The sequence below is a fragment of the Fusarium proliferatum genome (assembly GCF_900067095.1).
Source record: "Fusarium proliferatum ET1 genome assembly, contig: FPRO_scaffold012, whole genome shotgun sequence".
NCBI classification, from domain to species: domain Eukaryota; kingdom Fungi; phylum Ascomycota; class Sordariomycetes; order Hypocreales; family Nectriaceae; genus Fusarium; species Fusarium proliferatum.
Window position 1 is genome coordinate 883,483 of NW_022194801.1, and position 23,587 is coordinate 907,069.

General features: G+C 48.3%; 12 protein-coding genes and 2 non-coding genes across 14 annotated transcripts; 2 read left to right on the top strand and 12 right to left on the bottom strand.

Annotated features, from left to right (window-relative positions):
- Nucleotides 1-342: 342 nt before the first annotated feature.
- On the top strand, nt 343-2,272 carry FPRO_13393 (uncharacterized protein; the record flags this gene model as incomplete). The annotated part of the gene is made up of 4 exons (XM_031222840.1): nt 343-632; nt 708-1,135; nt 1,186-1,744; nt 1,792-2,272. 4 exons carry the CDS (start codon nt 343-345, stop codon nt 2,270-2,272), a joined length of 1,758 nt encoding a protein of 585 aa, XP_031088259.1.
- A 282-nt stretch (nt 2,273-2,554) lies between these two features.
- tRNA lies at nt 2,555-2,641 on the bottom strand. The gene is given in 2 exon segments: nt 2,555-2,589; nt 2,605-2,641. It is a non-coding gene; the product is annotated as a tRNA-Gln (tRNA).
- Nucleotides 2,642-2,714: 73 nt separating this feature from the next.
- Nucleotides 2,715-2,800, bottom strand: tRNA. The gene is given in 2 exon segments: nt 2,715-2,749; nt 2,764-2,800. It is a non-coding gene; the product is annotated as a tRNA-Gln (tRNA).
- Nucleotides 2,801-3,204: 404 nt separating this feature from the next.
- FPRO_13394 (uncharacterized protein) lies at nt 3,205-3,597 on the bottom strand (the record flags this gene model as incomplete). Its single annotated transcript, XM_031222841.1, has 1 exon — nt 3,205-3,597. One exon carries the CDS (start codon nt 3,595-3,597, stop codon nt 3,205-3,207), a length of 393 nt encoding a protein of 130 aa, XP_031088260.1.
- A 413-nt stretch (nt 3,598-4,010) lies between these two features.
- FPRO_13395 (uncharacterized protein) lies at nt 4,011-4,469 on the bottom strand (the record flags this gene model as incomplete). The annotated part of the gene is made up of 1 exon (XM_031222842.1): nt 4,011-4,469. The coding sequence occupies one exon, from the start codon at nt 4,467-4,469 to the stop codon at nt 4,011-4,013; it is 459 nt and encodes a 152-aa protein (XP_031088261.1).
- A 268-nt stretch (nt 4,470-4,737) lies between these two features.
- Nucleotides 4,738-6,606, bottom strand: FPRO_13396 (uncharacterized protein; the record flags this gene model as incomplete). Its single annotated transcript, XM_031222843.1, has 3 exons — nt 4,738-5,418; nt 5,475-5,951; nt 6,001-6,606. 3 exons carry the CDS (start codon nt 6,604-6,606, stop codon nt 4,738-4,740), a joined length of 1,764 nt encoding a protein of 587 aa, XP_031088262.1.
- Nucleotides 6,607-7,188: 582 nt separating this feature from the next.
- FPRO_13397 (uncharacterized protein) lies at nt 7,189-8,249 on the bottom strand (the record flags this gene model as incomplete). Its single annotated transcript, XM_031222844.1, has 2 exons — nt 7,189-7,911; nt 7,965-8,249. The coding sequence occupies 2 exons, from the start codon at nt 8,247-8,249 to the stop codon at nt 7,189-7,191; spliced, it is 1,008 nt and encodes a 335-aa protein (XP_031088263.1).
- Nucleotides 8,250-8,748: 499 nt separating this feature from the next.
- On the bottom strand, nt 8,749-10,329 carry FPRO_13398 (uncharacterized protein; the record flags this gene model as incomplete). The annotated part of the gene is made up of 1 exon (XM_031222845.1): nt 8,749-10,329. The coding sequence occupies one exon, from the start codon at nt 10,327-10,329 to the stop codon at nt 8,749-8,751; it is 1,581 nt and encodes a 526-aa protein (XP_031088264.1).
- A 310-nt stretch (nt 10,330-10,639) lies between these two features.
- FPRO_13399 (uncharacterized protein) lies at nt 10,640-11,633 on the bottom strand (the record flags this gene model as incomplete). Its single annotated transcript, XM_031222846.1, has 2 exons — nt 10,640-11,356; nt 11,406-11,633. 2 exons carry the CDS (start codon nt 11,631-11,633, stop codon nt 10,640-10,642), a joined length of 945 nt encoding a protein of 314 aa, XP_031088265.1.
- Nucleotides 11,634-12,198: 565 nt separating this feature from the next.
- On the bottom strand, nt 12,199-12,654 carry FPRO_13400 (uncharacterized protein; the record flags this gene model as incomplete). Its single annotated transcript, XM_031222848.1, has 1 exon — nt 12,199-12,654. One exon carries the CDS (start codon nt 12,652-12,654, stop codon nt 12,199-12,201), a length of 456 nt encoding a protein of 151 aa, XP_031088266.1.
- Nucleotides 12,655-15,104: 2,450 nt separating this feature from the next.
- On the top strand, nt 15,105-16,454 carry FPRO_13401 (uncharacterized protein; the record flags this gene model as incomplete). Its single annotated transcript, XM_031222849.1, has 2 exons — nt 15,105-15,962; nt 16,014-16,454. The coding sequence occupies 2 exons, from the start codon at nt 15,105-15,107 to the stop codon at nt 16,452-16,454; spliced, it is 1,299 nt and encodes a 432-aa protein (XP_031088267.1).
- A 203-nt stretch (nt 16,455-16,657) lies between these two features.
- On the bottom strand, nt 16,658-17,567 carry FPRO_13402 (uncharacterized protein; the record flags this gene model as incomplete). The annotated part of the gene is made up of 2 exons (XM_031222850.1): nt 16,658-16,741; nt 16,791-17,567. The coding sequence occupies 2 exons, from the start codon at nt 17,565-17,567 to the stop codon at nt 16,658-16,660; spliced, it is 861 nt and encodes a 286-aa protein (XP_031088268.1).
- A 2,262-nt stretch (nt 17,568-19,829) lies between these two features.
- Nucleotides 19,830-21,176, bottom strand: FPRO_13403 (uncharacterized protein; the record flags this gene model as incomplete). The annotated part of the gene is made up of 1 exon (XM_031222851.1): nt 19,830-21,176. The coding sequence occupies one exon, from the start codon at nt 21,174-21,176 to the stop codon at nt 19,830-19,832; it is 1,347 nt and encodes a 448-aa protein (XP_031088269.1).
- Nucleotides 21,177-22,819: 1,643 nt separating this feature from the next.
- FPRO_13404 (uncharacterized protein) lies at nt 22,820-23,570 on the bottom strand (the record flags this gene model as incomplete). The annotated part of the gene is made up of 2 exons (XM_031222852.1): nt 22,820-23,306; nt 23,359-23,570. The coding sequence occupies 2 exons, from the start codon at nt 23,568-23,570 to the stop codon at nt 22,820-22,822; spliced, it is 699 nt and encodes a 232-aa protein (XP_031088270.1).
- Between the last annotated feature and the right edge of the window lie 17 nt (nt 23,571-23,587).

Below are 23,587 nucleotides of genomic sequence, written 5' to 3' on the forward strand. Positions count from 1 at the left end.
CTCCCCCCGCCCATCCCGGCTTGACTGATCCGTGGTAATCTTTCCTAAGGATGCGAGGGAACCAGTGACATGACATGGGCAATTGAATTGAATGCAAGGCCATGACATGACATTTTCTGTTTAGTTCAGTTGACGTTGTCTAGCGGCCGAATGTGCTCCCGCAGCCTCCGTCTTCGCCGATTCCCAAGTTCGCCGCTGAGGCGGGCACCCTTGTAGTAAGTAATTAATTAATGTGCATAGCTTACCTTACCTGTCTAGGGAATAAACAAAACAGCTTCTATTCCCTCCCTCTCTTGGCTCTGAAACCACAGCCTTTCTGTTGCTCATCAAGTCCTATTCACCATGAAGCTTCTCGGGTTGTCGTTGGCCACGGGCCTCATCGCCCAGGGCGTGAGCGCTACACCTAAGCAGTCCAAGAATGAGCCTCTGTTCGCGATCCAGCCCAACATGATCCCTTTGGAGAAGAATGCCGGATCGCCTGATTTGTTCCCTATGCCTGATTGCAATGGCTTCAAGCTTGAGGAGGCTACTTTCACGGAGATGCAGGATGCTATGAAGGCTGGCAAGCTTACTTCTGTCCAACTTGTGACTTGCTACCTCATGCGCACGTATCAGACTAAGGAGTACCTCAAGTAAGTCGACTTAAATGACCAATTGCATGCTCAATTGATGCAATTGATACCTTGAACATAGCTAACATTCTGTAGCTCTGTTCTCCAGGTCAACCCCGATGCCTTCGCCATCGCAGCAGAGCGCGACGCCGAGCGCGCAAAGGGCAAATGCCGTGGTCCTCTGCACGGCATTCCCTTCACTGTCAAGGACAACATCGCCACCAAGGACAGTCTCGAGACCACCGCCGGCAGCTGGGCGCTCCTCGGCAACGTCGTCCCCCGCGATGCGCACGTCGTCAAGAAGCTCCGTGACGCCGGCGCCGTCCTCTTCGGCAAGGCTGCTCTCAGCGAGTGGGCTGATATGCGCAGCAACGATTACTCCGAGGGTTACTCTGGGCGCGGTGGTCAGGTTCGCAGTGCTTACAACTTGACTGTTAACCCTGGTGGTAGCTCTTCTGGCAGTGGTGTTGGTGTTGGTGCTAATGTGATTGCGTTTTCTCTGGGCACTGAGACCGATGGCAGTGGTGAGTTTTGTTGAAGCAGTATGCTGTGGATTGCGCTGATGATGTCGCAGTGATTAACCCCGCCAACCGCAATGCCCTCGTTGGTATTAAGCCCACTGTTGGTCTTACTTCTCGCGCTGGTGTCATTCCCGAGAGTGAGCACCAGGACTCTGTCGGTTGCTTTGCCAAAAACGTCAAGGACGCTGCTCTTGTTCTTGATGCCATCTACGGTATTGACAAGCGCGACAACTACACCGAGGGTCAGAAGAACAAGACCCCCAAGGGTGGTTATGCGAAGTACCTCACTGATAAGAAGGCTCTCAAGGGCGCTACTTTTGGTCTTCCCTGGAAGAGCTTCTGGGCCCTTGCAGATGAGGACATGCAGTCTCAGCTTCTCGAGCTTGTTGACTTGATCAAGTCTGCTGGGGCCACCATCATCAATGGCACTGAGATCACCAACTACGAGACCATCGTCAGTCCTGATGGATGGAACTGGGATTACGGTACTACTCGAGGATTCCCCAATGAGTCTGAGTATACCTACATCAAGGTCGACTTCTACCGCAACATTGAGACCTACCTTAGCGAGGTCAAGAACACCAACGTCCGCAACCTTGAGGACATCGTCAAGTAAGTGCGCTGGGTCTTAATCGTCTAAGTAGTACTAACTGTTCCAGGTTCAACAAGAAGTACGATGGCGTTGAGGGTGGCTACCCGTATAAGAACGGCAAGGGTATTCCCGCTTTCGCCTCCGGCCAAGACGGTTTCCTCGCCTCTCTCGAGTCCAAGGGCATCCAAGACGAGAAATACTGGCAAGCCCTCGAATTCTGCCAGACCTCTTGCCGCAAGGGTATCAATGATGCTCTCACCTACAAGGGCAAGAAGCTCTCCGGTCTCCTCGTCCCTCCCCAGGTCGCACAGGCTCCTCAGATCGCTGCCCAGGCCGGTTACCCCGTCATCACCATCCCTGGCGGTTACGCCAAGGACTCTGGAATGCCCTTCGGTCTCGGAATCATGCAGACTGCGTGGGCTGAAGCTGAGCTTGTCAAGTGGGCTAGCGCAATTGAGGATCTTCAGCGATCTACTGATGCTCCCTCAAAGCGTCGTCTCCCCAAGTTCCTTGGATACCTCGAGCGCAACGTTCCCGTGCCCTTTTAAGCTGTGAGCCAATTGATGCGCATTTTGGATCGTATATAATAGTAGATAGCAATACGTAACTTTTAATGATATTATGGCTGAAGCCTCAATTCATGCTGTACAGTCGCAATTGGACTTGTGTAACAGAGGACATTCCATGACAGCCCCAAGCTGAGAACTTTCGACGACGCTCTCGAGTAGAACGCGAGAACCTATGCTTACAGAACGAGGGAATTCATTTCGGCAAAAAGAGTTGGACGTGAGGCAAAAGAGATAGAGTGACTGACTGATGGCCAAAAGGTGAGGTCCTACCCGGGTTCGAACCGGGGACTTCGGAAGAATTTGAAGGGTGATCAAAATCCAACGTCCTAACCACTAGACTATAGGACCTTCGATAAGATGGCAGGGTCTAAAACAAGTCTAATACTCAATTTGCTGTACCGAGGAGCACAGGCAAAAAGCGAGGTCCTACCCGGGTTCGAACCGGGGTCTTCGGAAGGCTTCTGAGGGTATCAAAATCCGACGTCATTACCACTAAACTATAGGACCAGACGATGCAAAGGCGTCACGATGTGGTGTTTATATACACCACCCATGCGTTTTCGCGACGCCAGACCAAGGATTGCTGGTGTTATTTACTTATTTTTAATGGCAGCTTGTCATAGAAGTTAGTGTAATTCAGTCTTAGGTTTGGCACGTCACATTGTTTCATCAAGTTGTCAAAATGGTGTCCAGTATCATAGATGTCAATTCTGCTCTCTGTCTACTGTTATACTCCACGGCCCATCGTCCTACTCCAGATCGGTCCGTTCAGAATGTCAAAACTCTAGAAATGTCACTTACCATGCCCTTTGTATCTCGGCCATCGGATGTCTGTCTCAAGCAATCCTCATCAAAACCCGGTTCAGCTAAAAGCGAGTCCCTAGACGTCATCGACACTCACCTCCAACAACTTACCCTTGATAAGGCTCCTCCTGATCATGAGGCCGCATCTGGTACCAGCCATTCGCCTTGATCTGATCCTTCACAGCCCGAGGCAGAACTTCGACTGGCACGCGACGAAGATAGCCCTCATCCTGGAGGCGCGCGATCAAGTTTTCAGGCTTGGGAAGATGGACCCGGACGGTAAGCTGCATGATGTCACCAAAGACAGTGAAGGTGTTGCGGCCATAGACAAGGTCGAGACCATCACGAAGGCGGTCTAGACCGAAGATCAGAGTCGGGTTGATGTTGTGATCGTAGGTTTCGCGGCCACGAGCGGTATTCTTACGCTCAAGGCTGTCGCTGCGATTACGACATTCACAGCGGTCGTCATCGCGGTCGCGCTTGGGCATCTCAAAGACCATGAATACGACTGAAGTAAAACAAGCAAGCCGATATAGTGAATGTTTGTGGTAGTATGTACTGGTGTTGACAAGTTGTGTGTGATAGCAGTCGATGGAAATCTGGATGTGAGTGTTGGTAACAGAGAAAGAAATGACTGAGAGGGACGAGATAAAGAGTTGAATATATACGATGATTGAACAGTGGAACTGGGATGCTTTTGCGTGACTGTTCTTCAGTTTCACTGTATCTTTGGCACTGGCACATGTCCTGGAATTCAATCAGGGACTCTTTTCTATGTACTGCTGTTTGTTCGCAGAACACTAAGTACTCTGGATCATCCAAACAACAATCTGACGTTCGCCCAGCCCTCAAGATATCCGATACCGTGACTTAAACTGGCAATGAAATAAGAAGATAATGCCATTGTGAGTATTCAAGCCACCTTTCCCTTGTTCACACCACCAACTCCAACCCCAGCCAAGAACAAAGCCCTCACAACAGCAACCCAACCAGTGAACAGATAGTTCCCCCAATCCTGCCATCTGAACATTGACAGCTCTGAACGGCCCTGCTGTTTCATGCTGACAAAGACACTCATCAAGATGGCAATGTCGATGAGAAGCACGCCGCCAATGACAACTCTCCATACTTTGATGTCGGAGCTGACTCTCAGAAGCACAGCCAGCATGATGGCGACAAACGCGAATAGTGCAGCGAGTTGGTGGAATAAAAAGGCCTGGTCTGGATTATACGCAGACATGCTCAGTGGAATGAGGCCATCGAGAATGAATTCGGGGGTGAAGATAAGAGCGTAGACGGTTGGAAGCACAGTCAGTGGGTCAACCCAGGTGAACCAGATGCGGTAAAAACTATGGACGTCGAGTTCAGACATGGTAGCTACTTCGGCAATTTCTTTCTTTCTGGTATTATGAGACAAAGAGAATGGTTTTGAAGAGAGAATTTATAGGAAGCAAACGGTAACCTGTGGGGTAGTCAGCGAAGAAGCGAAACCAGAGTGCGCTTCACGTCTTATGTCAGCTGACAACCAGAATTCGGAGCATTTCCCTATAAGGCAAGTTTCCTACTCAAGAGACGACAATATTGATTGAGAAATGTCCTTCTGTTGTTTAAATTCTCCCTATGCCGTCAATTTCGCTTGCTTAAAGGATATGCGTGAGGCTAGTGTCCAGGCTATCAGGGTTAAACCACCACTCAAGTACTCCAGTCCAGGGCATCTCCATCCAAGTAAATTCTCCTTCAGCCTCTGGAGGTGCAGTACTGACGGCAGCTACATGCGGAGGTATCTGCACGATCTTTCCCGGCCTGGTCCCAACAAAGAGTCCCCTTGAATCGCCTCTTGTAAGCGGTGTCTCAGCCCAGTCAAACCGAAAGCACCCAACGCTAGCCTCACTACCATCAGCGTACCGAAGCAATAACCCAGCGACCTTCTTATAAGAAGTTTCAACCATACGGCTGTTTTCCAAATCAAACTGTCGAATCACACCCATGTCCTTCTCATTCTCACTCTTGCAGACAAGAACTTCTGTGATGTTCTCCAAGGACGAGGAAGAATAGTGTAGAGTATGAAGCGGGTTGAAACGTGGCACGGTACCAAGCGGTGTTTGTCTCGGTGAAGGGGCGGCAAAATGGTTGTCTAGTACTCCTTGTGTAGCTATCAGAGGAATTCCATGGTCTGACGGAGAGAAGAAGACTCGACGTGGAGTGTTCACGGGTGTTTTCGCTATAAGGTTCCAGTGACGGTAGTTCGAATATGGCGTATATTGTCCATGATGATCTGGGAAACTCCCGGCAACAATATTTCGGCCTTGGCTCATGACAAGCTGAGGTATTGTCAGCTGATCGACTCATTGACTTTGAGAGAGATGGGAAATCTTACCGCTAGAGCTATGTCACTGGGTCTTTTATATTTTTGTAGACCCCATGGTGTCGAAAAATGATATCGCAACCCGCCTTCACCCTGAGATGGGAGGGGTCTGGTTGTATCATATCTCTCGGACCCTCGAAGCCAGACCTCTTGAACGAACTCATCTTTTTGAATGGGATAGTATGTCCACTTGAGGTGACTTCGGTATTTATAATCAGATTGCTCATCCATTAGTGTACGGTCGGCTTCGTGATGTTCCATGTTGCGATGAACATGGATTGAGACCATCTCGTCGTTGGCCCAACAGACGGAATATCCAGTTGTACCAGGTTCATTGAAAGTCAGTGTTCTTAACCTGGCCTCAAGACACCCTTCGCCCCAGCCAGCATAGTAAAATGTCATTGAGCCGAGTTCAAACGGTGCTACTGGACGAGGCCAAAGAACTCGAGGATAAATCGAAGGAGTCAATAGCGTCCGAAGCTTGAGGCCCTATGCGTACTGAGTTAGCTTCTGGTACAGCGGATGCTTGAGGACTTACATCCCCATGGAAAGTAAGCATTTGCTTCGCGGATACTGTTTGCCAATAGGCTGGATACGCAGTATCTGAAGTGTCTTCGTTTGGAACTGCAATGACTTGTCTGATACCCAGGTGGTCACTGGAGATGTATAGGTTTCCAGAAATTGACGAATTCATCAATTTCTCAGTCTGCCGATTCGCAATGCGCGGAGAATTCGTCAGTGTCCCGACATATTCAACGCCATCCATTCTGACGACTGTGGTCAACATTGGGACCGACGGATCAACAGACCACTCAGTCTTGCGACGCTGAAGAGAAAGCTCTGTTATGGCATAAAGTCTGATCAACTCGTCGTCATCGGACACAAGGTGCCAAAGTTCTGGCGACAGCTTGCCATATGCTTTACGCAGGGCACCTTCTATCAATTCCCGAACACGGCCTCTCCGTCGTTCATAATTCAATGAGGCATGAGGATAAGAGTGCTCGGTAGCAAGGCTGTACTCGTGAAGAGGAGTTCCAAAAGGAACGGTCATCTCAACGCACCGTGCATGGAAAGCGATTGCGAGTCCCTTGTTATGGGTACAGTATGGATAGACGCAGTGCTGGAAGGAGATTCTGAGAGACATATCGACGTGAAGAGGCGCATAACATTTCTCGTAATAGATATTGAACGGCCATGATACTTGATTATCCGGAGTCACTACAGCTGGTTAGCCAAATCCCAGAGACGCCAATTAATGTTTCGAATTTACAGGAAATTATCGTATCTTTTTGTCCCTCAATAGGGAAGCCGCAGAGGCGGCAGCGACTCGCATCGACACACACTGGGTTTTGAAGTTGATTCCCATAGGACATGTTTGATGAGAGAACGAGATCGCCCTCTGGTCCTACCTCCGTTGCCCCCTGAGGAAGAACCATGGTATTCCAGAGCAAATTTCACAAATTCATCATGGAGGAGGTTGAGTCTGACCGACTCCGAGGAGATAAGACATTTTGAGGGCTGAAGTGAGGAGAGCTAAGACATAAGCTGAGGTGGTGACGTAGAACAACCAACCACGAGACGAGAAATCTGACAGCGAATCGGTATCTCCCTTCCTGAAAGTTGACCGCAATTAGTTGGTTTGTTTGCTTTTAAGAAAAAAATTATTGTATTTCTATCTCGGGTCAAAGTTTCGCTGTTCATGACCTTTGAAATTAACACACTGAAGTTATCCTCGCGGTTCGTCCATCATCAACGCTTTACATTCTGTTAACAGGCGCTTAATATCTGCATCAGTATCTAACTCTGGATAGTCTAAAGATGTCTTAGGGCGTTCCAGCCGCGGCGCTCTCCGTCGCCTTGGGGGAAGCTTCCTTTCCCAAATGTCTCTATAAACTTTGTTAACTGGAATGGCGTCTCCTGGGTCTATCCGAACTCTGTTTTCGGAGGTTGGTAAGATAGGGAGAGGACACTCGGTACGGGCATCCTTGGTATCTGCGAGAAGAAATGATATCAAGGCCGACTGCTGAATATCGAGAAGCTGACAGACACGAAACGTGACTCTCCCGCGAGAACACTGAAAGTAAACGTTGGGCTCGTCGTCATTCGTCCATGCTTGTGAATGGTCAAAAAGTGCTACTCCGCCTAGGATGCGATTTTCTGCCCAATATCCAACCATGTCATGGACACCGTTGGGGTACCGGTCATAAGCAGTGAACTGAGTCGCAATGAACATTGTCGGCTTTGGTGGAAAGCGGCACAGATTATCGGGAGGTCGCTCCCACTTAATGGTAGACTCAATATCATGACCGGCAGTTGTAGCAGGGTCGTGGACTTTCTCTACTTGTGACAGTCGAACACCGATTTGATGTAGTGCACACGCAATCATCTCAATCAGTCGTAGCTGAAAGGAACGAGAGGAAGGTTTCGCGTTTTGATACGCATTCAATTTCTCTAGGATGTTAGCAAATAGAACAAATGACTGAGAGTTATGGGAGAGCATACCTCCAGATCAACCATCACGTCAGCCATAGAGAACTGTGCACGGGAAGTTGTGGCCTTCTCGAATGCTCCTTCGCAGAGCGTTTTGTGATTGATTATAGGATGAGAAGATTCATATGTGGCTGAATATCGGTCCCAGGCAACATCAGCGGTCGGCAAACCGTCAATAATCTGTGCGAAGGTCGTAAGCGCAATATCAGTGTTAAGAACATTGCGGAGGGCTAGAGACAAAGAATCGTAATGATAGCCATCAAGTCGGTCTAGCCCAACATAATCTGGAGATGACATTGTGGTCTACGAAAAAGAAAAAGCGGTCTGTATGATCGCAATCGATGCACAGATGGGCTTTGAAGAAGGATGGCAGAGGAGAGTTCCATTGAGCCAGGCAATTCCCAAAGCGCGCGGCTGCCTGCAGACTTGTAAATACTACCTTAGTTGTGGGTGGGGCAGAGTGCCCAAGGCTCTATGTTGGTCCAACGAACAGAAACTGCCCGTCATATCTAGATCAAGATAAACAGGGGTCAAACTGCAACATTTACCGGGGTTTGGATAGCAAGAATAAGCTCCTTATTTCGTCACTTAGAATGCCGGAGAATACGTAGTTGTTGGACTCTGGGTAACCATGGTGAATACTTCGCGTGTTAATATTGCGAGGAAACCGACCCTGGTTTTATGACCATGGGGCTCATGCTTCGGGGAGGGTGAGAGCATCGATTGCGAAAACTCCTCACTGTAGTAGTTCCGAGTCTGAAGCTCCAGACTATCAGAGTACGAAAGTGTTCCGAGTTCAAGCATCGGCGGGAAACAGAAGCGGATCCCTTCTAAGCCGCTCCATATCTTTTGTCCTGATGTGGATAGAAATATCAACCCCATTATCCGTCCAGTACTTCCCCAGAGGACCCGATGCCTCTTTTATCAACACATTTCCATCCATTTCCGGAACTACGCCCTCAGCATAGCGACACATGGATCCAAACCCAAAATCAACATCATATATCCCCGCTCGTGCCCAAGTCGTCACCAATATATGCCGCCGACCCAAGAATGCTTGCCATATCCGTTGAGGAGACTTTTCAAAAGCTAGGCTGTGCAGATGGGCGGCCATGTTAGAAGGGTCGGAGATAGTCTTGAGTGTGTTGCGGACTTGAGTTGCTACTTGGGTTATGCTGGATGGATTGGCAACTTGGCAGGCAGGGAGTTCGATGTTCATCATCACGACTGAAGATCCGAAGAAGTCTTCTTTGAGTTGGAAGGACGAGCGAACGCCGTAAACTAGATCGCAGTAAATTGGGTCTGTGTCCTTTTCAAGGCCGCGAGCGCGAGCGATGCAGGACCAAATGTGAGATAGTATTGCATCGTGCTGACTTAACTTCTGCGACGAGTTCTCCTTCGCCCTTTTCCAAAGACATATCACCTGTTTTTGGCTCAAGTGAACAACGTAATTTGAAACAGACTCGGCAACATTCCATTCAGCCCATGGCATAGGTTTGCCGACGGGCTCAAGGTTCTGTTTATCGAAAGGCGAAGGTATCTTGAACGGCCAAGGAGGCGTCGAGTCTTGATGCCACCAGTCATATCTATGCATTGGTAAACTCCTTGCTCGCTGTATGATATCCAAGTCTGGTTCGTTGGCATTGATGTCTCCGGTCGCTTGATTGTCTATGAGAGCAGGATTGAATACAGGCATTGAGGCAGGAGGATTGCTTCCTAAACCTTGGCGACTTTCGTTCGCCCAGTGTTTGATAAAAGCCAGAAGAGTCGTGGCATCTGCAAGAGGATGCGCACCATTGAGGGCAAGGACAAAGCCGCCGCAGGACAATTCCGTCATTTGGATGGCGAGAAGAGGATATAGTTGATCATTTTTGTCCTTCACTATATCCCTTAGTGGCTGAGCAATCGTGACAAGGGCCACGAACTTCTGAAAGACACTGGAGTCGCACTTCCAGAAAGTCTGCTTTGAAGTCCTGTTTGCGGGATATAAAGACTCAAGCGTTGCATCGCATTTGGCATGAATAAACTCCACGCCAGGATCATTATCAGTCCCATAATGCGCATAGAGGCGCCCAAACCGCCGAGCATGAGGTGGAAATGACTTTGCTTCTGGCGAAACGGTGCCATCTGTTGATTTGACAGCCTTCAGATGGCCACCCCATTGAGGGTAGAAACGAAGAGTCCGAGCTAGCGATTCGCGTAGATGGTAGGCCAAGTTGAAGTCATCGCGAGTGGGCTTTTCAAAGAGCCATATAGCGCTGGCGTTGGAGAAGTTGGCGGTTGTGCTGTCAAGAAGAGATAAAGGAATGGCTTGTTCTTGAGAAGTAGGAATGTTGAGGCGGTGAGCTTCGATGACTGATATGTTGATGGCGGCCATGACTGACTTTAGCGGGAATCACAAATTGGATAGAACATGTGAGTTTAAGTGTGATCACGGGAACAAAGAGGTATAAATATTTCGCAGTTCAGTATTATCGCGATCCACCCTGGCTAATCGGTGGTGTCCCGTTTTGGCATGATGAGGGATGAATCATTTCGGCGAGCCTAATTAAGCAACTGGGTCGTAATGACGAGCTAATCCAAAAGTTCTGAATGAAATGCGATGGATCGCGCCAATATTATCATAATAGTCTATGTCGTTATTCCTAGTCGATATCGCGTGCAACAATTTGTTGCAATTCCCAACCTTATCTTGACAGCCAGGACAGAAGATTTCGAATTGAATGAACAGTCGCAACGTCGTGGTCTTGAAACACTCCATCTAACGTCGCATCTGGATGATCCTCAATCTTGCAAACCTTTCCTTCGGGGCTTTCATTTGGTGATGACCGCCAATGTTTCAAATCGGCGATGTTGTCGCATTCGTCTTTTGGGTCCAGTAACACGGGGTTCCAACCTGCATTCGATGATCCAAGCACATCTTTGGAATAATCATCGCCAACATACACCTTCTGCCATCTACTTGTCTCTCCTTCAGATTCGCTCAAGGTCTTTCCTCTACGAGCGCTGATGGTCTGGGCGAGCATGTGTTCTGCAGCGCTGAAGATTCGCTTGTCCGGTTTCTCAACACCAACATCATATGACATGCAGTGGAAGTCGATATCGTATGTCTTATCGTTGAGTTTGTTGAGATCTGATGTGGTCCCATATCTCAATGGGCTCACAGCAAGACCTAAGGATGAAAGAATGCTGGGAATTCGATCATCTGAATTGGTAATAACGCCAATGACAAAACTGTCAAATTCTTGAGGCGGGTTTCGCCTCAACTTCTTGAATGCTTCAACGAGACTTGGTTCAGTCTCGTAACCTTCTTTTGATGCGAATCGATGTAGCAGCCTTGGTGCTAAGTCTTTAGGTAAGGGCTTGTCATCCTTCGCCAAAGACGTGAATGTATTACGAATAACCTGAATAATATTAGCGTCGTTTTGCCTCATCCAGCTCCCGCACACGAACGTTAGTCCACCAATTCGTCGCTCCTAATCCCGTCTCCTTTCCATAATTCGGATTTTTCTTGGACTCCTGTTTAAAGGACGACTTGAAAGCGGCTTGTAGCTCATCGTCGTCGAAATTGGTGAAACCGCATTGGCGAGCAACATCTGCGTACTGTTGCGCAACTGGTCGAACAGGTCTAATTAGGGTTCCAAAGGCATCGAAACATAGGAGAAGGTTTCGTTTTGACATGATTGGCTGGATCGTAAGGTTTGCTGTTGACGGGAAAGGATTAAGTTACAGATTCAAGAATGGCATTGTTTTTGACTCCACCAGATGATTACGTCATCTAGCGACGTCGTTCAAGATGGGAGCTGATAAAACATGGCATTGATGCCAGGAATTGTGAATAGCAATCACGTACGTGCTGATGGTGAGTGCGCAGCAGTTCGAAATCCCTAGAGGTAAAAAATATTTGCACACATTTTTGAAATATGTGTCAGTTTCGAGCTGTTACCAGTGGGGTATTTCACAATTGCAAGTTGGGAATTATTATGCCTGAATCTCATGTATCTATTCAGGAGGGACTCTGAGTTTAAAGATCTAGCTGTCTATCCGTGTACTTATCCAGCAGTCAAGAAGTTCCGGACCTAAAAGTCCAAACATCTACCCATGTCCAAGTTCAACATCCTAAACTCCTCGTTGCCGTGCTTGCGCATTTGTCTTGTGACTTCTTCATGTCTAGCCTAGACTCCGACCGAAATACCGTGACAGAAAAGAAAACGAAAGATGGGGAAGTGTTGGTTATCCATGAAGCTTAAATGCGAGGCTGGATCAAGTACTGGCGCATGCCAGAGTGCTCAGCCTTGCCGAGAGTCTTGACGTCAAGGCCCTGAGCCTTGGCGATGTTATGGATCTCGGCCTCTCCACGTTTCCAAGAGGGAAACATGGTATAGACCGTGCCCTTCTGAATGAAAAGGTCGTTGTGGCGGTGACAAACCATGTCGTGCTGAGCGACTACTTTGAAGTAGTGCATGGACTTGTCAAGCTTTGATTCGTAAGTCCAGGCGATGCGAGGGTTGGCGTCAATGTCGGCGTAGGTCTGAATACCCTGAAGGTAAGAGATGAAGAATGCATCGTATGCCTTAGTTTGGTAGGCAGCATGAGCGGACGAGGCCTCAGTGCCGGAGGGACCATCCTGACCGACAATTAACTTTGAGTAGGGGGATCCAGAGAGATGCTTGGAGAACTCATTGCATCGATCAACGCACATCTGATCTGGGGCATTGAAGAAGATGGAACCCAGAGACAGGAAGATACGGGGGTTGGGGAGAGTAGCGAAGTACTTGTCACCCTAAATGAAGTTACCCCACAGGCCAATGCAGGTGATTTGGGGGAAGTCAGCGGCGGACTTGTTGATATGATTGGTGAGAGACTCCTTGCAGAGGTCGAGAGCGATGTAGATACAAGGCTTGCCCTGCTCGATGAAAGCCTGGACATAGGAGACGAACTTTCGGGAGTTGGCAGCTCCAAGATCGATGATGACAGCACCGGTAGCTGGTATATCTTTGACGACATCGGAAGCAGTAGACTTAATAATGCTGAGTTCATCCGTAGTCTGGTATGAGGTATCAGCAATCTCGCACCAGTGGTGCATGCCGGTAGTGTATGCAACCTCCTTTGGAAAGTAGCCCTCTCCCTTAAAGGAGCTGGGCAACTGAGTGTCAAAAGTAGTGTCGAGGGTCGATCCACCGCTATCGATGATCTCCTTATGAGTTGGGGCCTATGACTTGGTGTAGAGAGGTGACATATTGTATGGTGTCGGATGGGATGAAAGCTTTGTGAAGTGCTTTGAGACGGCAGGTGTTCTTTAGAGGGAAGATGGAAGGTTATTGTGAGTAAGAGTAGTGTTGATAGAAGGTTGGGTGAAGGATGGAATGGTTGACTGTTGTGGTGAGCAAAGGAAACAGTCCAAGTTGTTGGAGAAGAGGTGGGAATTTATACGGTAGAATTTTTAAACATTCTCAGAAAGATTCAGAGGCTGTTTTGCAGCTTTTACTCTGTTCTGCCAGTGCCAGATACCTTGCGGTCGCATTGCCAATGGTTACTGTGGTGTTCGACCCGTTTGTTCAAAAATGGTGGAGGTCAACCCTCTGACACTTGCAGCTAGGTCGCACAGTACTCCTGGCAGTGCAACTTATTTGGCAGTGCCGTGACAGCTTGTGTTGTTCCATGGGTTGTCAACGATTCGAAGGAGGAGCTCTTTGGAGGCGTCTGGGAGCTTTGAAAGAAAGGCATTGAAGCGTTGCACATTGCTTATGAAGACTATAGCTCTTTGTGATATCAGAAGGACTACATCAATATTATGAGAAGCTTAACGCTTTGCGAGTTAGTGTCTATTAGTCTGGCTGCTCAACCTGATAGGAAATATCTAAAATTGAATGCTGTTGTCCCCTAAGCCCCTGAACTAATTCTCGTCAAAATACTGGATGTAACTCGTAGATCGTTTGTCCCGCCAGGTCTTTGTGAGCACATGCACTTGTCGAGACACGAAAAAGGGACTTTTATGCAAAGCATTTCTCTTGATGTAAGCTTAGAATATCACAGCAAACTGTCCAGCTGCCCAAGAGGGCCGACCAAAGCCCTAACTCCAGAGAACCCCCTCAGAGGGAAAGAAAACATCAGGTTTTAATTGAGGATGCCAAAATAAACTCAGCAAAGGGTGTCCTGAAGATGCTCTAAAATTGTGCTAATTTGCTTCAGTATCGGCCATTTAGGATCAAGGTCCTTTGTTTTCTTTGTTGCCCTAAAGAACCAGCCATTGACAAGATTACTTTGTTACAAAGACTTCTACGTATCAGATGAAAAAGAACAACACTATTTCAGATGGGTTTTGGTTGATTATTAGTGGTAGTCAAGAAAAAGGTCATTGCAGACGTAAATTACAGTCCGCACTAATGTTTCGATCATGGCCTGCAAGGTTTGACAGGCTTGTATGAATACGAAAGGCTCATGAAAACTGGATGAAAAGAAGTGATAGACAAAATGTCCCCGCTGGAGCTTACCTCCATTTAGTGTTCTTGGCAAGCTGTCTTGACCAGGCCAAATGTCCAATATCCATTGCAGGGTAGATGCACTCAGGTGGATGTCTTGGCAACGCGGAAGATTGTCAAAGTCAAAATACGAATACTATGCGAGATCTAGGGGTCCTGGATTACACAGTCGCATCGATTGTGGCGATCATCCGATCAATGTTAGCATTGGGCGGCCTCTGGACAAAACTGGTTTTAAAAGACGATGACTTCGTTGAAACGTTGTGATATAACCTTAACAGGAGCTCGCCCAAAAACGTCTTTTCGAATGTTAAGATCTTACTCCCAACTCTGCCGCCACTTGCGAAATACTCGTCACCAGAAATGATGGATGTGTGGCTGGGCTCACCTCCAGGAAGTTCACGCCACAGGGTCTCGCAGCAAGATCAATGTACTATTAAGTCATGGAGTAGTCATTGCGCGTTAGTGGCAGCTCCCAAGAGGTGATCAGCGGTGGCTGACGGGTTCCAAGTTGCGACATGGTTAAATGACCTCATTACCCTTCGTCATACTGCAACGTCCATCCTTCGATAAGCCTGATTGACATTTGAACCGTTATCTCGCCGTTTCGTCAATCCAATTTTGTCAAACCCTCAATAATTGTTCACTCTTACAGTTGTTCACCTTCACAATGTCGATACAGGATGATCACGCCTCTGGCAAAGACAAAGAGAAGCGGTCAAAATGGAAGATCTTTAGCTCTTCAAAAGACAAGGACAAGGAGAAGGACAAAGACAAGCGCAAGAGTCAAGAGCTTCAGGTCCCAGAAACAGCAGAGACTTCAGGCGATTCGACATACGGAAGCAGTGAACCCAACAACTCAATGACCACAGAGGGTGATCTGAGCAACACAAAGAGTAACAGTGGATTGAGCCCAGGCAAGACACCAGACAACGCGACGCCTACCCCAAACCTCAACCCAAGTTCAGGACCAGACTCTTACACCAGCCCGACGATCAAAAGAGAGACGGTGACCAATCCAAATACCGGACAGACAATTACAACGACAACAACTACTACGACTACTACCACGACGGTCACAAACTCCAATGGCACAACCCAAACAATTGAGGAGCCTCATCCTGTCATGGAGCTACCAACCGTCAGCAACCAAGACGTCACACCATCCCCGCATCCACCGCGTGTAACACAGCCAGAGCCGGTACCGCACATAACGCCCACGCCTGTTGAACCATCCCCGATTACCCCAACAGCACGTCGCAAGAGTCTAGAGACTCCAGGCCGACGCCTAATTCCACCCCGCGATCCAATCCCCTCTCAAATTTCCAGCTCAGATAACAATTCACCCGCAATTCCAGAGCGAAACTCCAGACGCTCAGCAGAATTCGTTCCAGCGCCTTTACAAGTTGGCCAAGGCGCTTTTCCGCCTCCACCCCCGCCTGGGGATAAACCTGCTGCAGTGAATTATTCCCGACCTGCTAATAAATCGACTATTGCGAATTTGAAGTCCGCTGCTGCTGGTATTCATGTAAGTCCCATTCAATTGACCCGCCTCAATCGATACTGACGAGCTTTACAGGGCGCCGGTGAAACTCTTCGCGGGACACTGAACTCCAGCGTCGACAAACACTTCGGTGGCACTCCCCAAGCAATCGAGAAGAACCAGGCAGCCATCGACGCAGGCCGCTACGAGATCGACAACCGCACATTCTACCACCCAAACGAATACCGTCTAACACGACCAGAAGGCTCCGGGCCATCGCCCGAAAGGCCGCCAATTCCCGATGCTCAATACGATGACCCGCCGTTCAACATGGGAAACACGACAGGTAGCCCTGCGGTGACGGATCAGGAGAGGGAGAAGAGACATAGTAGACTGGGAAGTCTGTTTGGTAAGAGTGGAGGACGGTCGGCGTCGCAACCGGGTGCTGATGCGACGCCGAGGGCGGAGAGGGGGAAGTTGAGAAAGAGGAGTAGTTCGGGGCCGGGGACGCCGAAGTTGAGTGTCGTGGGAGAATAGTAACACGCCACGGGAGTTGTATCATATACATAGCTTAATGCCCCATTACGTACTCACCACGCGGAAAATGCTGAAGGCTGAAATTCAGTGATAGTAACGTCGCTTGGTGTTTGGCGCCCTCACACCAAGACACGAATGTTCGTAACGCCAAGTTTCATTATTGGTATCTGAAGATAAAAGAGATCTAAACCTTGAATGTTCGACTAATTCGAAACATAATGAGCGACATATTCAACTTCCATATGGTTTCCAATTCCATCCTTAGTGCTGGAGTTAGGAACGCCAGGCTACAATCTTGTTAGTCAACGTCTCTCTTCTTCGGATTATTCAACTTACCCAATCTCCACCAACGGCAACATTGAAGATAACAAACATGGGACTATGGCAAAGCCTCTTCCAAACCGTGGCATTGCCAATTTGAGCACCCGTAACACGATGAAAGACCGTTCCGTCGAGATACCAGGTAATAGACTGAGATCTCAGATTGCTGCTTCGTCGATCGAACTGGACCCGCCAGACGTGATACTTGCTATCAGGGAGCGGAGTATTCGACGCAATACCATTAGGCTCATTGCAGATTCCACCAGGTGCTTGGTCACAGTGAACAGCACCGTAGCCAATCTTCTGCCCGTTGACATTCTCCATGATATCAACCTCTCCGCAAGCAGGCCACTCAACCCCATTTCGAATGGCATCACCAAGAAGCCAAAAAGCCGGCCAAATTCCTTGCTTACTCCTCGCCGAGTTACCCCCGAGACGCAAACTGGCCTCAACTCTAGTGATCTTTCCAAGCTTGGGTGTAAGGGTATACGTGCTCTCAATACGAGCAGACGTCCACTTTTTTGTCTTGCTTGAGAACTGGGGAATCAGCTGCAGCGTGTTCTTGCCAGACTGTCGGAGAACACTCGTGCTTTTGACGTAGGCTTGGATTTCATTGTTGTAGTTCTTTACGCGCTCGATGATGTTCCATGTGCTTGTGCTGGGGAATGTGTTGGCTTGGCCTGCGAAATCTTGCTGCCAGACGCGCGTGTAGCCGCTGTAGGCGGGCGGTTGAACTGCTGCTGCGATGGCGAACAGGCACGTGAAGATGGTGAGGATCCAAGGAGAGAACATGGTGAGAATTTTTAAAGATAAGGGGAAGATAAGGAAAGGAATGCTGCGGTGTTGCCGCGCGGAAGGGAAAGGGAAGATAGTGCAAAGCGCACTTTAAGGAGAGTCGTTACGAAGATCGTGAGAGTGACATACCATGAACACCATCTTTTCCAGGGAAATCCGCTCGAATATATAGATTGCCCATCTCCTTTAAGCTTACGAATGCTATGTCGGTCTAGAATGCTAGACGCCGTTCTGATAACAATAGCTTGGTGCCTGGAACATGTCTAAGGCCGGTTTCAATTCTTAGATCCAACGTGGGCTAACCCGGAACAGTGAAGCTAAGCCAAACGCAGCGCATTTCTCAACGCCACCATCTTCAATAGTCTCGTTTCTTTGATTGAAATATTGGAATTTTGTGGAATTGTGGCTTAATGGCCCTGTGCTATTGTGGAATTAAGCTTTGGTCCCTGATTCCAGGGCAAAAAACAGGTTAAAGGATCTGGCTAAGCGCTGCTGTGCATGCCAGGAACGCTCCACTCTATTGGGTTCATGGGAATGATTGAAGAACTGACCAGGAGTCTGGGCTTTGAGAGAGGGCTGAGAATGAGATTTCCCATAACCTTGAAATAACCTTGATTGTATTGGAAGAACCCTGAGTACGAGATGTTCTAAGCTATACATCTTGTAAAGCATTCAAAGGGATGCTGTGTAGCGTTTCTCTGTATAGATAAGAGCCATCGCCCCAAACACGCACATACCATGACGTGCCCCCAACACATCCCTCAGGTGGTGGTCATTCTCGACAGATCCGTCAAAACTGTACTTCTGACAAGAGTGAAGAAACCCTTCATGTGTATAAGATAACAAAAGACGCAGGCTACAGGAATCGCTATTGGGATTGTGCCCCAGATTAAATTCACATTCGTCAGTATCCGCAGAATCACGATCCCGAGCAATGTCCAAAAGCCAGGACCGACCATTTGTATATCTGAAAAGTCTTTCAGTGGGATCTTTTCCACGTACGGACCAACTTCGTAGCTCATCGCCATAAAACATAAGGAGAGGCTTGTGAAGAGGAGCATAGTGTCAAAGCCGAGAATTGTCGAGGTAAAAACGTGGAGTACCGCACCAGTTCTGATTAAAACGTAAAACGATATCGCGTTGGTCAGGATGGAAAGGACGAGGAACGCGACCAGCAAGCGCTCGAGACTTTCTGCTGATTTGTAGTCGATAACATGGTTGCTGATGGCTTTTTTGCATTGTTGTTCTAAAGTCTCATTCCAGGGTTCACAATGCTTGAAGTTATCGATGTCTTGGAAAATAGCTTCTGTAAGGTTGAGCGATCCGGGGAAATGGCCCACGCAGGTCTTTTTCGCCGTCTCATTGATTCTGCATAGACCTTGAAACTTGAATTAGTGACTGAATGGTGCAGATAGTAGACCAAGGCTCGACCGAGCTCGTGATACGTGGGATGGTAGGTTACCAGAAATTGCGAATTGGTACACGTCCGGTATTACATCTCTCATCGCGACCGCGCACTCTGGTCCCTAAACAAGGTCGATCGTTTCGTGTTTCCAGTTGACGAGGCTATATTGCGGTGCTGTTGGAGAATCGCCTGATGATAAAAAGCATACTTCGAGGGCGAAAATGACTAGCCCCAATGGTAAGCAGAGAGGGATGGAGGAGAGAGAATTGCCCTCACCTATATTCAAAGTCATAACTCCATAAATGGCTGCCATCGTAACGAGTGCGAATAATAGACTGTGAATAAACCGTATGGCGCCGAATTTGTGTTGGAAGAAGAAAGAGGAAATCGTTGCCTTGGGCGCAAGTTGTCAATGGATGACCCTGGAAGACAAGGAAAGAAGAAGTCACTGTGCACTTGCGACTGGTCAAAGCGAGTGGGGTGAGCTTAGGCGAGGCAAGAAAACTTAGGACTTTTATCCTAAGTGATGAAAAGACTTAGGTAACTTGGCCCAAGTTTAGGGGAACCTCTACTGAGTTTATTTTAGCATCCTCTTCTACAGTCTCGTGTTTTCTTACTTTCTGAGGGCGACATGATACCTTCCTTATTGATTACCCCTGGTCTTACGACTGCCGATGCCAGTGTCAGGGGTTAAGCTTACGAGAGAAGCTTAACTCAAATCCGCCGACCTCCGTACAGGCGTTTCCAAAGATTATAAGCGTTGCGTCCTGGTAGTAAAGTTGTAAGTGGCTTTAAGTATTCGTATACAACAAGCTATCCTTCTAATCTAATTCGCTAAATCATATTTTTGCTAGTCATAAGTCCAACTCTCCATAAGGATGAGCCACCTGCGACAGAGCAGGCCACTTGTACAGCTTATGCTCCGCATCTTGAGCAGCTTGCTGAAAGTACTGCATAACATCATTCCACAGACTATCCGCATTCTCCTGCTTGCTCAAATCAACAGGCTCCAAGTTATTGGCGATCTGGGATATTTGGATTCCAGCTGCAGCAAGTCTCTTGAGAACATCATCGTGGTCGAATCTTTGCTCCATTGTTCCAGGAATCGAGACCTTCTTAAGCGTCTCGACGAATCTAGGCTCTTGGGCGCTTGCACGGCCGATGCCAACACCATCAATGACCTGAAGAGAATCAACCATCGCCTTGATACTCTTGAAACCTCCGGTGGAAAAGATCTTCGTATCACGCTTCAAGACCTTGACGATCTCCTCAGCTTGAACAAGGAAGTAGTTCTCTCGCTTCTTGTTCTCTTCTCGCTCGTGGGCAAAGGCAAACTTCTCATAGTTTCCTCCAGAGAGCTCAATAAAATCAACCTTGGCGTTCTCGAGAGCAACGGCAAAGGCCTTGACATCATCGATATCAATACCGCCTGGCGTGTACTCGACAGAGTTGGCCTTGATGCCAACGATGAAGTTGGGGCTCACACGACGCTTGATCTCGGCGAAGACCTCGAGAACAATGCGCATTCTGTTCTCACGACTACCGCCGTACTCATCGGTTCGCTTGTTGGTGCGAGGGGAGAGGAACTGAGCCAAGAGATAGCCGTGGGCACCGTGGAGCTCAATGCCGTCGAATCCAGCCTTGTCGAGAAACTCAGCGGCGTGAGCGAAACCGTTGATGATGTTGGCGATGTCCTCCTTGGTAGCAGGCCGAGGAGCAGCGAAACTCCTTCCAGACATGCCAGAGTTGATGAGCTGAACGTCTGAGGCACTAATGGGATGGGGGTTCACCCAGTCCTCAACCTGACGACCAGCATGAGAGACCTGAGCGACCAAAAGACTGCCGTTCTTCTTGGCCTCGGTAGCCATCTCCTTGAAGCCGTCAAAGCGACGACCCTCGAAGGGCTCATCGGCAGGGATAATGAGGTTGCCGGGGGCTTCCAGGTTAATGCCGTCGATGATAACGTTGCTGGTTAGGATGGTTCCCCAGCCACCAGCACCCCAGTTCCTGTAGAGGGTGATGAGCTCTGGTGTAGGGTATCCTCTGGCTGAGACATCCTTGGGGTCCCATGTGGCGAGCTTCTCAGACATGGCTGCCTTGAGAAAGCGGTTGGGTGCTTGTCGCTTAGCGAAAACATAGTCGAGAGGCTGTAATAGAGGCGCAGGGTCAACGACCTCGTTTCCGTATCTTGCAGGTGCCATTTTGAAGTATTAATTATAAGGATCGTAAATAATTGCTAAGTTTCTTAAGAAGGCAGAAGTAGGGCGATATCACTATTCTAGACCTGGCGCAGCGACTCTTTATATAAACTCTATAAAATTCTATGCAAATCTCGCACCATAACAAAAAGAACAGACCACTCCGCAAGATCGTGACAAGGTTACAGCGAAAAGTCCGCTAGTGGAGTTGGCGACGGGGCCTTTGCCTCGGTACATGAATCGTTTAGTCCTAATCCGACGGCCGAGTTACTCAGCGGAGTATATGAGCCGTGCCCATCGAATATTCTGTGACGTTGCCGATAACGTTATGCCGTATTTATAAGCTAGCGTTAGAACAAAGCGTGTTGCTTTCAAAGGTTGTTGGTTGGTGTTCAAGCTTTTATTGGCCACATTCAGAGCAACGTGGATCAGTTGTTGGTGATGTTGGTCAATTATATGCATGTTTGACGTTCCGAAACCTCGAAGCGTTTCGCTTTGAAATTGTCATAATCTTCTTATTAATTCTCGTCAAGGTTTCGTATCAAGTTCTTTACGAGGTTCTATACGTCGGGGCAATTGTTGCACCGAACAGGCACGGTCCCACAAGCATTGATGCACTGGCAAAGATTGCCGCTGTATCCACTTCACCGCCAAGGATTAAGTTTGAGGCGACAGATCATCTACCATGCATGAAACAGAATGGAATAGCAATGCGATCCTCTCGGGGAGTAGGAAAACATCAAGCCTTTTGATATTGATGTGGACAGGAGACTGCAGATAGAAGAGATGAACCCAGCTAGAGGGGATCCGGAGAATACATCTTTGTTTAGCTACAGGACTACTGTATGTCTGAAGACAATAGCGCCGATATGGTCAGGAACAACGAAGAGCGCCTCTACTAATGCGTGAAGCGAGGATCCTAAGCGGTAGGGGAATCTCCTCGGAAGATACCCTTCGGAATAGTCTAGATAGAAATACGGCGGTTCTTCTTCTCTTTTCCGATATCCAAGTCATCCTCATCGTCAGCGGTCGGATGGGCGGGTTGACAGGCAAGATAGCATAGACCAACGGGTTGCGCAGCCCAGACCTTTTGATACAAGGTATCAGAACAAAGTCAGCAAAAGTATCCTAAACTTGGCAAAGACACCCTAAGCTTAGCAAATATATCCTAAACTTACACTAAGTTAGCCTAAATCTTTTTGCCATTTAGGATCAAGGTCCTGAATTTTATCCCCCCGCAGGGTGTTGGAGAATCATTGCCATCAGGAAAAACGCGCAAGAGGAGTAACGTAAACAACAATCAACTGCCCCAAGCCTTTTACTCAATTGGGCCAAGATAGACGGAAGCTATTATCGTTTGCTTCATTATCATGTAGAATCTTCGTAGTGTAGACTGAGTCTGCCTCCCCAAGGCTCTCGATCATCTGGTGATTTACGAGTCCATGACTGAAGTATCGTCTGTTACAGTATGTCGGAAAATTGGCCATAACTTTGTTTTCAAACCCTTTGAGTGTTTTATGAGGGTAGTTTATAATAACTTCGACAATAATTTCCGCCACCTGTACAAAAACTCATACCTTGCACACCAAGCAGAGCTTGAAGCTGCATCATATAGAGTCTTTTACAGGCGTGTGTCCCAGCCTTGTTCACCAATGCACCTCGATCTTCTCGCCGACAATCTTTGCATTGAACCACTCAATAATCTCAATCTTGTCCTGAACAATCTTTGCACCCCGAAGGACATCACTTCGGATAAGAGCCTCAGCCGTCCACCAAAGCCCAGCAGACGCAAGATTCCGCGCGATGCACTGCCGCGAGCCAGCTCCGAAGTAGAAGCTATCACGCAGCATCTCCTGAGATGGATTCAGCCATCGCTCTGGCATGAACTGACGTGGCTCTGGAAAGACTTCAGGATTATGGTGCAGCATGAATGCGCCGGCGCCGACGCTGGTACCAGCTGGAATGTTGGGTAGACCGGGAACGTGCATTCCACCAGATGGGACAATACGAGGGAAGCGAGTTGGGTTAGCCATAGACAGACGTAGACTTTCTTTAACGACACCTGTGAGGTAAGGCAGGGATTGGGCGTCAAGTTCAGTATTTTCGATGACTTCCTTGTAAACGCGGTCGTATCTTGAAGCAGGGTTAACACTGCTCTGAAAAGGTAACGGGGCATATGACTTACTTCTCGGGATGCTGAGCCAAGTTCCAGCACAGAATCGCCATTGCCGTCCCAGCAGCGTCGGTACCAGCAAACATGACATCAACAACTTGAGCTATAGCCTCCTCGCGTGAGATACCAGCAGCCAGTAATCGGCCTTGGAATGTCTCTGGTTCGATGTCCTTTTCTTCCACGACTCTTCTATCAACCACCTGGGTAGCATACTCTTGTATCATATCAGTACTCTGGGCGA